At 37.4% G+C, this 13,134-nt stretch overlaps 1 protein-coding gene across 10 annotated transcripts in view; it reads right to left on the bottom strand.

Moving 5' to 3' along the window:
• ZEB1 (zinc finger E-box binding homeobox 1) overlaps positions 1–13,134 on the bottom strand; it is a 197,956-nt gene that overhangs the window by 59,210 nt on the left and 125,612 nt on the right. For 5 of the 10 annotated variants that reach the window (XM_042991330.1, XM_042991334.1, XM_042991331.1 and 2 more), the window contains exon 2: positions 3,666–3,866. In XM_042991330.1, coding sequence (XP_042847264.1) covers positions 3,666–3,866 — 201 coding nt within the window. Of the gene's footprint in view, positions 1–3,665; positions 3,867–13,134 lie in introns of those variants that run through there. The other 5 variants (XR_006219723.1, XR_006219715.1, XR_006219714.1 and 2 more) reach the window with 1 other exon arrangement.

The raw sequence follows: 13,134 nt of genomic DNA, 5'->3' as shown, positions 1-13,134 counted from the left end.
TCTGACTTTTTCAAATTTACTTTTAAGAGTGTTCTTTTGTCTTACATGTTCTGCAATTTCACCATAATGTGAATAGGGGGTAGACTTATTTATACTTCTTGAGATTTACTGGTCTTCTTGAGTCTATGGTCTTGTGACTTTCACCAATTCTGAAAAAGTCTCAGCAATTATCTCTTCAAATATTGCTGCTTCTCATTTCATTCTCTCTTCTCCTAGAATTAAGATATATATTGGACCTTCTCATTCTATTCTTCATGTTTCTTATCCTGTTTGTGTGTGTGTGTGTTTTTTTCTATATTTATTTCTGAGTTGTATTTAGTATAATTTCCCCATTTTCCAATTCTTTAATTCTTTCTTCAATTCTGTTTACTTTTTGTTAAAATCCATGCTTTGAATCAGAATTTATATTATTCTAATTTTTTTCATTTTTAGTTCCATTTGGTTCTTCTTAAAATCTATTGGTTATATTTTATTCTATCAGAGCAGGCAATTTCAAATTTGTCTATTTTTTTCTTGAAAAATGACAATCATTTTATAATCTCTTTCAGATAACTCACTACTAATTACAGTCTTTATGGGTGAGTTTCTGCTTCCTTTTGTTTCTGATAATTATCACTCATGTTGCTGTCTTCTTGGTAACTTACTTGGAAGATTTCTACAGTGCTAGTTTAAAGGTATGTTCTTCCAACAGATCTGAATTTGCTTCTTCTTGGCACCTAGAAGTATCAGCATAGATACTTTAAAGTATCTACTTTAAATTCAGTTATGGCTTGAGATTTATTAGGCTATACAGTAATGTGAATTTAAGCTGTAAATCACTGTAGGACAGCTGGGTTACTCCTTGTCAGAGACAATCCTGCATTCCCCCGACCCCTGGCCAAGGCAGTTTTGCTTGCTAACTCCTGAGGAAGGAGGGTTTACTCTGAGCTCACCATAGTGCATCATAACGTCAAGATGTAATTCATACTGGGGGAGGATCTGCTATAATTCATACTGGGGGAGGATCTGCTATTAAACGTGGGTATTAAACTCTTAGGTGGTCCTAGGCTTTGTTTCTTCTCAGAGCCTGAAAACCACATCTTACATTACCCTGGTTAGGCAAATGTCCTTGAGGCCAAGGAGTCTTCTATGCAGTGCTCTGCTTACCTCTATGGGTTCTTGTTTTCACATAGATTTTGATCTGTTAATGTCTCACTATCCAGTTAGCTCTTTTAAAGCTTTCAAGAAGATTTACGTATTCATTTTAAATCTAGCACCATTAGTTATTTTCAGTGAGAGAGTTAGTTCAAATAACTTATCCCAACACATTTTCAGGCACAAAACCTCTTCATTGATTTTTCATCTTTCTTTCCTCCCCTCTATTTCATTCTTCTATCTCCCTCTTTTCCAGAAAAATCATTGTTTTTTGTTTCTTGTTTCCATATTAACACTTTGGATCAACTATACCAATGGATCAATTCTGGCCCCAGACACAAAACATGTAAGAAATCCTTGCTCCCAGAAGTTCTGAGCTCAGTATTATAGTTTAACAAGAAGTAACAGCTTTGCTATTAATGAGCTGTGATAATAAGTCAGCAATTTAATTTCTCCGGGTTTTACTTTCCAGAAGTCTAGGAGATGTCAGTCCTTCTGTTACCTTCCACACAGAACAAGCCAAATCTTATATACCTTCTACATTCCTATTAAATCTCTCCCTTTCATTCGCATTCCAAGGGCCATTTCCTTAGTTATAAAGTCTCATCTTTCCTCCATTGTCATAGCCTCCTTACTGAAGGTGCTACTGGTCTCTAGACTCTCTCCCTCCAAAATTCTTTTCCATATTGCTATCAGACTTATTTCTAAACTGCGTATCAATGATGTTCTCATAGCTAGCTTCTAGGGTAAAGTTCTTCCTTGACTTAGCACACATCACCCTTCACAGTCTTTGTTTATGCCTCTGACCTCACTTTCTGCAAACACTACTTGTTCAAACCTTTATGGATCCATGTATATTGTTTCTTCTGTTTTGAAACACCTTCTTTTCCTTCTCCTTTATCAAATCAACCTCTACTTGTCCTTTATAACTCAAGACCAGCACTGCTTCACTCAGAAATTCTTCTAAGACTTAACTTCCTCTCTCTGATTTGAACATTCCTGATTAATGTTTCCACAGAACTTTAAATTTATACCTACATCAAACTGTAATGAATTTGTGACTTATTTATCCTTCTCACTCATTAAACTATAAGCAATACAGAGACAGTCTTATTCAAGTTTGCAATCCCATTCTTGCAGAATCTGCTTAATGCTATAAAATGAGGGGGCTGGTTACATGATTTCAAAAGTTCCTGGGGCCCCTGGGTGGCTCAGTTGATTAAGCCTCTGATTCTTGGTTTTGGCTCAGGTCATGATCTCACAGTTTCATGAGTTCAAGCCCTGCATCAGGCTCTGGAGCCCTGCATCAGGCTCTGTGCTGACAGTTCAGAGCCTGCTTCAGATTCTTTCCCTCCCTCTCTCCATGCCCTTCCCCCACTCATGCTAATTCTGTCTCTCTCAAAAATAAGTAAACTTCAAAAAAAATTTCTTTGCCAGCTATAAATATATCCTGTTGTAGAAATCTTAACTACTGGTCCTCTGTGCTACTATTAGATCCATATTTTATCTAAGCTTCCACCAGAGTATCCAGACTCTTTGACCTGCAAATCTGATTCATTTCTCCAGAATACCTAGCCTGGGTTTTAATATCTTATTTAGATGACCTCCCCAAATGTGAACTCTTGCCAGGGAGGCTTCTCCTCTGACTGACCTTGAATATGATCAGTTGCATGCTCTTTGCCTTTGCCAATGCCCCTATTCCTGATCTCCAACCCCTCTAATTCACAATATGTGCCATTTCCACATTCTTCTGTTTTTATACAACTGTTGTTTAAATCCTGGCAAGACAGGGTAAATGATTTAATTAGGTTATTAGGAAAAGTAAGAGAGGAGGAATTTTAGATCTGAAAGAAAAGACTATATAGTCCACTTTCTTCATTTGACAGATGAGGAAGAATGTTAAATATTCAATGTAAGTTAAGCAGAGAGACTCTCTCTCTTAGAGTGACTGTCACTAATCCTTCCACTCACCCGTGCTTTAGTTAGTAAAAGTAAAAATTTTACTTAAGTAAAAATTTACAGCAAATGAAAGAATCACAGTACTTACAGGATTCTGATACATATAGGGAAATGGAAGAAGGGGGAAAGAACAGGGAGAAGGAGGGAGAGTGAGAAGCTTTCAAACACTAAAAATACTCCCGTGATTTATCTGTTTTGTGGATTTTTGTTGAGTTATAATTTTACTGTACCAAAATACAATCTGTAGGTTTCTAAGTAGATTCTTCATTTGAAGTGACCATATGAAATTAAAGGTAGGTTCAATTATATCCACAGTATATGGAAAGCTGGATTCTGGTTTAAACAAAAACTACTAGACCTCAATATATTATTTATATTGTACAAATAATAAGAATAGCTTTATTATTCTGTTTCATGATCTACTTTCTGGTAAGTAAGAGGATACCTTATATTGAATTTAATAGACAAATTCAGAGACCATTTCAAACTTTTCATCAAAGTTGTCTTTTCAGTGAAGATATATTTTTTAAAGACTCAAGAGGCCAGAATATTACACAAAACATTAAACCCACCGTCATCGTCCCAGCAGCTCTTAGCATCGCCTTCTCTCTCGCTGCTCCCTGGTAACACTGTCTGGTCTGTGGGCTGGTCATCTCCCGGCAGGCCACCCTCACAGTCTGCTGCGTCTGTGATACTTTCTTCTTCCACAATATGGAGTTTGTCTTCATCATCCGAATCTGAATTTGTTTCTACCACAGTGTTATAATTTGTAACTGTAATACAAACAAGAAACAAATAATCAAAACCAACTAGCATAAAAATCCGATTTCATACCTCAGTAAAAAGAAATTTTAAAAAGGACTTCGTTTAAGTGTTCTATAAATAGTAACTCATTTATTCTTACAACCTTCTAGCAACGCTATGAAACAGTATCTACCTGCTGTCTACTACTTATAACCCTGAAACCAAAAATAGAAACCAAGACCTAGGAAGGTAGGTACCTTGTCCAAGATCATATAGCCAGGAAGAAGTAGGGCCAGGATTTGAACTCTAGCAGTACAGTTCTATATACTGGGCTCTAACACTACATCAAGTATTCTCTCCTGCCATAATGAGTTTATCCTATGTGATACGCCTTATGTACAATTCGGGCCTCAAATCTTTAAGGCATTAAAATTAAGAAAAGAGTTCATCTTTTCTAATAAGTCAATAGTCCATCACCAAATTTACCATAAGAAAGACATGTTTAAGCTGTCAATTGGGCCTATGCATTTCATATTAATCCCACACTGAATTCAGAAAGAATCTACCAAATCAATTTAGCCAAATTCTGCATAAGGCATGATTCAAGTAATGTTTGTACGTAAGTCTGTAATTTTAGAAAAAAATAACTGGCATTCAAAAGTTTTCAAATGGCCACCCTTTCCATATCTTTAATGAATGTCAGTAAAATTTAACTCCAACATTATGAAGATAAGTAAGTATTTGGAATGACCACAGCTCATAGAACCATAAGTAACAGTTGAGAATAAAATTCTCTAAAACAAATAATATAGTATAGTCAATATTTTTCCTTCAGAGTCCTTGTAATAATCACTCTACTGGGATAAATTATTTAGTACCACATTGGGTATGGTCACTGGAATGCCTCTTTTCAATTGTTTGCAAGGTGATTCTTATTTGCTAAGCAAAGACTGGAAGGGAGAAAAAGAAATCTTTGCTTTGTTTAGATAACTAAGCAATAATTACTTTCAGTTATTCTTTCAATTTCTTCCTTAAAATTTCCAACCATTCTTGAAAGAAGTTAATAACCTGAATGTATAAATGATATGCATATATACCCCCTTCTCATATAAATACACACACACACACCTGACAACAAGAAGAAAGAAATACAATCAAGTGGATACATATGTCAAGGTGAGAAGGAATAAGAAAAAATCTCCAAAACTGCTTTTATAAATCTCAGGAAGACACCTCTGCTCCAAAGAGTACTAGAGTTACCCTTTCCCCCACATTAGAAATTCTTCAGTATCTTGTCAGAAGAAATATATCAAGTTTTGTTGTGTTATTAATACTTTAGTGTGAACACATTTTTCCAACTTTTTCCCAAGAGCAAGCCACTTTCTAATCTCATTATAAATGTAATACATGTTCAGTTCACAAGAATTCAGATAACATAAACATGTAAAACTAGTAAAAGCTCCCTCCCCCAAATTTTCCTTCCTTGACTCACTGTAAAGATAACAGTAACAGCAAATTTTATTAATTTATCTATGCATGAAATAGGCATGATACACAATCACTTTATATACTTTATCCTATTTAATTGAAATGCTGACCTCACCTTATATACATATATATTTAATGTAAATTCTCTATATAAGTGTGTTATGCATCTTTAAATACACACATATGGAATCACATTATACTGTTCCCTACCTCGTTTATTGTCACTTAACATATCTTGGAAATTCTTCTATTTAAGTATATGTGAGGCTTTCTCATTTTCCTCTTGTTCTCATTTCATTGTACAGACAGAATTTAACCAATCACCTATACTGATAAAGTTTATGTTTCCAAGTGATGATTAAGCATTAGTGACAATGTCATAATAAACTTTCTTGTAAATATATCTTTACATTGGCCATTCCTTAAATTCATTTGTCAGATATATTAGTAGAGATGGAAGTGCTGAGTCAAAGGGAAAACGTATTAAATAGATACGGAAACATGGGGAATTCCTTGTACTCCAGCCACACAATGAGGAAAGTCAATTGTGCAACTGTATGTGGGGATAAAGGGAATGATTCTTAAAGGCTGTTCCAAAGCTGTCACTATGCTTGGACATGGATAGTTGAAATGCTATTTTGTGAAGAGAAGGTTTAGTGACTCGTCAGTGTCTTTGGTTGGCCACGGGTGTTATTCTTGCTTTAATACTGTAGTACAGTTCTATCATTACAATTTTGTTAGCTGTGGATTGTCCAACCATACATTTACATTTAGAGGATTTAGGGCTTGAAAATTACCCTATAATTAGTCTTTAAGATATATATGCATTTTTGTTCAAATATTTGCTTGCATGCCTTATAGTTTCACTAAGTTCCTTTTACTCTGAGCCACACTAAGTTCTTCTTACTTGGGTTTCTTCACCCTGTTTTATTCTGCCTGGGTTGGCTGTAGCCCTAAGTACTCTTCAAGAACACCTGTCACTTTCTAGGACTCTAGCAAAACTCCTTCTTGCCCCCCCCCCTCCCCGGTATGAGCTGCCATTTGGTATGGAAGATTGTAAGTCAAATATCCCAAACCACAAAGACTGCATGTAGTTTATACTTATCTTGGGAATTTTCCCAAAGCATGTTTTGAATATGTGGCATAGAACTTGAAAAAAAAAAACCACTACATTTTATTGGCTAAGATGGAAAAAAGACCAATAACTATTTTCCAAGGCTTCTTACTATCTTCTGCTTCACAGTCACTTAGCTGAGAGAAAAAGCAGTGAAAATGGTTTATACTGATTGGTGTAACTTAGAAAATAGGCAAGCTTCCCTTTGTTTCTGGATCCATCCTTTTGTTGATCTACAGAATTAATTTTAAAAATAGAGCCTCAGCACAAAAAGCATAAAGAATAATGCAGGCCCTGATATATCCTAGTAGCCAATGAAAATGTTCGTTACCTCAACTGTCTGTCCATCAATCTCCATTCCTCTATACTTTTAAATCTTTGGCTAAAAAATATAATAAAATATAGTTTATCTAAAGTTTGGAATATTCTTTTTTCAAAAATTAAAAAAAATGTTTTTATTTATTTATTTTTGAGAGACAGAGAGACAGAGCATGAGTGGGAGAGGGGCAGAGAGAGAAAGGGAGTCACAGAATCTAAAGCAGGCTCCAGGCTCCGAGCTGTCAGCACAGAGCCTGACACGCAGGGCTTGAACTCACAAACCACGAGATTATGACCTGAGCCCAAGTTGGACATTTAACAAACTGAGCCACTCAGGCGCCCCTAAAGTGTGGCGGCATATTCTTAACAAACAGGTGATTATCACCTTTTAGTTCTGAGTTTTAATTAAAATAATAACATTTCAAGAAAACAAAGATAAAGGGATTGGAAAAGGTAAACAGTTTTTAAAATCTTTCAATATAATTAACAATATACAATATGAATTTAAATTTCTATAGAAAAATGGTAATACTTGGGGGTGCTCCTGGGTGGCTCAGTAGGTTAACCATCTGACTAAGCTCAGGTCATGATCTCAGTCTGTGAGTCTGTGGCCCTCCTCAGGCTCTGTGCTGACAGCTCAGAGCCTGGAGCCTGTTTCAGATTCTCTCTCTCTCTCTCTCTGACTTTCCCCTGCTCACACTCTCTCTCTCTCAAAAATAAAAATTAAAAAAAATTAAAATGGTAATATTTTCTATGCATTCCTGTTGTGACTAGAATGTGGTTAAGGACACAGTGACTTCTTGGTGGTAGTTCTTGTTGGTGTTACTTGCTAACATTTAATGCAGATATAACAGTATCCACTGCATAAGGTGGTTGTGAGGGTCTAATGATTTAAAAATGTATTGTGCTTAGATCAGTGTCTGGCACACAATAAAGACTATAGAAGTATCTGCTATCGTCGTCGTCATCATCATCATCATCATCTTCATGCTCAATCTTTACAATTCCTAAGAAGTTGGTATTGTTACATCTCTCCCTTTTATAGACCAAAACAACAACAACAACAACAACAACAACAGCAACAACAACAACAACATCCCAGAGTAGCACAACCTGTTTGAGGTTATTTAGCTATTAAGTTATAGAGCTGGACTCAAATCCTGGTATGCCTGATTCCACAGCTCAGACACTTTAACTACTATGTACAAAGCCTCCTGACAGAAAATTGTTGCACAAATGATAAATATTCTTAAATTTGTAGTTTTGTGTCTAGCCTATTCTGGGGCCCTGGCATTCTATACTTAGCAAAATGCCACTAAAACATTTTCAAATGAATAAGAAATTTTAACCATTAGAATCTCTTTGCAATATAACAGACAGTACACCATAGGGTAGTATCATCATTATAGTCAACAAACCTTTAAAGACTTTCACATAACATACTATTGTTAGCACTTGCCTGCATATAGTACCATATCAACTGCACTAATTAAACTCCCATGTAAACATGTTTCTTAAGTAATGTACAATTATAATAAAGAATTAAATAAATTAGATGAATACAGTTCCAAAAAAGAGCAATACAATCTCAACTTCAGTCATTAAGGTAAGAGCTAGATCATCTAAATGCTTTAGAAATAAGAACCCTGCCAAGCACTGTTTACTGTAGCTCCGAACAGCAGGTTGGGCCTCACAGGGGAAGACACTGAGGGAGGGATGAAGGGAAAGAGAAAAGAGGAGGGGACATACTTAACCTGCAGGTCTTTGATTCTGGTCAGGTGATAATCGTGGCATGTGTTGATGAAAGCCACAGGCTAAGGCCATATTTCAACATATTTTCAGGCATAAAAATGCTTTTTTTCCCCCCTGGAGAGAAAGTTCTGTTTATACTATGCCATTAATACAGGCTTAGCTATGTCTCATTCTGATCAAACACATACTCATCTGCATGGTAGAAAAGAAAGATAAAATCTCTCTTAGGAAAAAGACATGACAAATATTTTAAAAATAACAGACTGCTGTACTTCTAACATTGTTCCATATATGTCAGACTAACGTAGTGCCATAATTTAGGAACAACTAGAAAAAGGAAGATCCAACAAGGTGGAGAAGTAGGTGGACCTGAAGCTCCCTCGTCCTTGCAACACAGCAGTGTTGAGGCCAAAGGACTTTGAATTCCAAGAGTAGGGGCTGCAGAGTGAAACAGAGGTCTCCAGGGACCCATGAAGATAACCTGGCAGGCCACAGGTGCAGGATTGCGAACTAGGAGAGATAAAATGCGCTGCGTAGGCATGGACTGGAGGGATCCCCTTCTGAGGAAAGACAGAGGGAAATGAAAGAGATGCTGGGGAAGTGTAGGACTTTATCGAGACAAGAGAAAAACCAGGGCGCAGGACGGACAAAGATCCAATCTCTAACTGCGGGGCTACCTCCGGACGGAGGTCAACTGCCCTGTTCGTGCACCTGGGGAGGAGGGGAGCCAGCCCCGTGATCAGTAACTAGTTCAGAGGCACAGTCCGCAGTGGGAGAAAGCGATCCCCTGCCTGGAGTACTAGAGGAAGAAGGTATATAACCGTCTAAAGGGCAAAGACTGCCTGTGCCCGCCAGCCAGAGGCCATATATCGGTGGCGCGGAGCAGCACTTCCCTGGAACCGGGGTGCTCGAGCGGGACCCTTTAAAACATCGGGGTTTAAATCCCAGCGCAGTGCCAGGGAGGTGCGGGAGTCGGTGGAGCAGTACAAACCACCTTGTTTGCCCCTGTGGCACTGTGAGGACAGTCTGAACAGAGAGGTTTGGGACACCCTGTCCATGGAGAAGAGACTGGGGTGTTGCCATTTTTCTCCCCATCACCATCAAGGTGGGCTTCAGGGAACAGCGGGCCCACAGTGGAGGCGGGACCCACCTACACCAATCCACGCCCCTCTGGGCCTGGTAACTGCTATTTACAAGAGCGAGATTGACGCTAACCAACCATACAGCCCCTCTTCCAGACCAGTGCTGCCACCGGTTCCCAGGCACCCAGCGGTTTTGCATTCCCAGATTTAATTCTTGGACAATTATTATATATGCATATTTTTTTCTCTTCCTTTTCCGTTCTTATTTCTTCCCTCCTCGAGTCTGGTTATTCTGGTTCTTGGTTTAAGCAGACATATTTAATCTGTTCTCTTTATACTTTTTCTCTATCTCCTTCTTTATTTTCCTCTCTCTGTTTTAAGCCATAGTTTCTCTGCCACGTCAATTTTCTTTTCTTTTCTTTTCTTTTCTTTTTCCACATCCCTGTCATTTCTCTCTTTGTAGGGGATAAGGCCTTTTCCATCAACACTGCCCCCACCCTGTTGTTTTGCTGCTGCTGGTGGCTTTTGTTTTTGTTTCTTGTCTTTGTTGTTTTTTGTTTTTGTCTTCATTTTTATTTGTTTGTTTATTTAACAGTTTTCCAGGGCTACTTCAATGAACAAATCAAAGCACACCTGGTGGAGGGTCTAAAGCATCACTATTTAGGGAGATAAAAGCAAAGAGACTCATAACAACAGAGAGAAAATAACACACTCCAAAAAGCACCTCCTGAAGGGCCAGGCCCTGGACAGTTATGACCCACCTTTAATATAGTAGTGTTCACAGGTGCAGGACACGTAACAAGCTTTTAAAGCACATAAGGGACAGAAAACTAGCAAAAATGAAAAAAAAAAACAACAACCAGATTTCTCCTCAAAATAAATTCCAGGAAGAAATGAAAGCTAAAGAATTGATCAAAACAGATATAAACAATATAACTGAACAAGAATTTAGAATAATAGTCGTAAGATTAATCACTGGGCTTGAAAAAAGCATAGAAGACCGCAGGGAATCTATTGCTACAGAGATCAAGGAACTAAAAAATTGTCATGATGAATTAAAAAATGCTGTAAATGAGATGCAAAAACTAGAGGCGGTGACAGTGAAGACTGAAGAGGCGGGGGGAGAATAAGTGAACTAGAAGATAAAATTATGGAAAAAGAGGAAGCCGAGAAAAAGAGAGTAAAAAAATTTTAAACCATGAGGGGAGAATTAGAGAGCTGAGTGATTCAATGAAACGTAATAACATCTGTATCACAGGAGTTCCAGAAGAAGAAGAAGAAGAAAGGGGCCACAGGTGTGCTTGAAAAAATCATAGCTGAGAACTTCCCCTATCTGGGGAAGGAAACAGACACTGAAATCCAGGAGGCACAGAGAACACCCTTCAAACACAACAGGAATCGATCTTCTGCATGACATATCAGAAGATATGTCTGGCATATCTGGCAAGATACAAAGCTAAAGAGAGAATTCTGAAAGCAGCTAGGGACAAATGGGCCTTAACCTACAAGGGTACACATATAAGGGTAGTAGCAGACCTATATATTGAAACTTGGCAGGCCAGAAGGGAGTGGCAGGAAATATTAAATGTGCTGAATCGGAAAAATATGCAGCCAAGAATCCTTTATCCAGCAAGCTTGTCATTCAAAATAGAAGAAGAGATAAAGGTTTTCCCATACAAACAAAAACTGAAGGAGTTCATCACCACTAAACCAGCCCTACAAGAGATCATAAGGGAGACTCTGTGAGTGGAATGGTGTAAAGACCACAAAGGACAAGAGACATCACTACAAGCATGAAACCTACAGCTAACACAATGACTCTAAATTCATACCTTTCAATAATAATACTGAATGTAAATGGTCTAAATGCTCCAATCAAAAGACATAGGTTATCAGAATGGATTAAAAAAACCAAGACCCATCTATTTGCTGTCTACAAGAGACCCATTGTAGACCTGAGGACACCTTCAGATTCAAAGTGAGGGGATGGAGAACCATCTATCATGCTACTGGAAGTCAAAAGAAAGATGGAGTAGTCATACTTATACCAGACAAACTTGCTTTTAAACTAAAGGTTGTAACAAGAGATGAAGAAGGGCATTATATCATAATTATGGGGTCTATCCATCAAGAAAGGCTAACAATTATAAGTGTTTATGCACCCAATTCGAAGGCACCCAAATATATAAAACAATTAATCACAGACATAAGCAATCTTATTGGTAAGAATGTGGTAACTTCAGGGGACTTTAATACTCCACCTACAACAATGGACAAATCATCTAGGCAAAAAATCAACAAAGAAACAATGGCCCTGAATGATACACTGCACCAGATGGACTTAACAGATATATTCAGAACTTTTCATCCTAAAGCAGCAGAATACACATTCTTCTCAAGTGCACAAGGAACATTCTCCAAGACAGACCATATACTGGGTCATAAAACAGCTCTCAATAAATATAAAAGAATTGAGATCATACCATGCACATTTTCAGATCACAATGCTATGAAACTTGAAATCAACCATAGGAAAATGGTTGGAAAGCCTCCAAATGCATAGAGGTTAAAGAACATTCTACAAAAGAATGAATGGGTCAACCAGGAAATTAAAGAATAAATTTAAAAATATATGGAAACAAATGAGAATGAAAATATAACAATCCAAACTCTTTGGGATGCAGCAAAGGCAGTCTTAAGAGGAAAATACATTGCAGTCCAGGCCTATTTCAAGAAACAAGAAAAATCCCAAATACAAAATCTAACAGCACACCTAAAGGAACTAGAAGCAGAATAGCAAAGAAATCCCAAGGACAGAAGAAGGGAAATAATAAAGATCAGAGCAAAAATAAACAATATAGAATTCCCCCCCCCAAAAAATAGTAGAACATATCAATGAAACTAAGAGCTGGTTTTTTGGAAAAAAAAATAAAGAAATAAACAAAATTGATAAACCCCTACCAGACTTCTCAAAAAGAAAAGAGGACCCAAATAGATAAAATCATGAATGAAAATGGGACTTATCACAACCAATCCCTCAGAAATACAAACAATTATTACAGAAAACTATGAAAAATTATATGCCAACAAACTGGACAATCTGGAAGAAATGGACAAACTCCTAAACACCTACACACTACCAAAACTCAAGTGTGAAGAAACAGAAAATTTGAACATACCCATAACTAGTGAAGAAATTGAATCAGTTATCAAAAATCTCCTAACAAATAAGAGTCCTGGGCCAGATGGCTTCCCACGGGAATTCTCCCAGACATTTAAAACAGAGTTAATACCTATCCTTCGTAAGCTGTTTCAAAAAATAGAAAGGGAAGGAAAACTTCTAGACTCATTTTATGAAGCCAGCATTACCTTGATTCTCAAACCAGACAGAGACCCCACAAAAAAAAGGAGAATTATACGCCAATATCCCTGATGAACACGGAGGCAAAGATTCTCAACAAGATACTAGCAAATCAGATTCAACAGCATATAAAAAGAATTATTCACCATGATCAAGTGGGATTCATTCCTGGGCTGCAAGGC

The sequence above is a fragment of the Panthera tigris genome, chromosome B4 (genome assembly GCF_018350195.1).
Source record: "Panthera tigris isolate Pti1 chromosome B4, P.tigris_Pti1_mat1.1, whole genome shotgun sequence".
In the NCBI taxonomy this organism is placed as follows: domain Eukaryota; kingdom Metazoa; phylum Chordata; class Mammalia; order Carnivora; family Felidae; genus Panthera; species Panthera tigris.
Note: the sequence above shows the minus strand (reverse complement) of the source record. Positions and strands in the feature narration are given on the sequence as shown.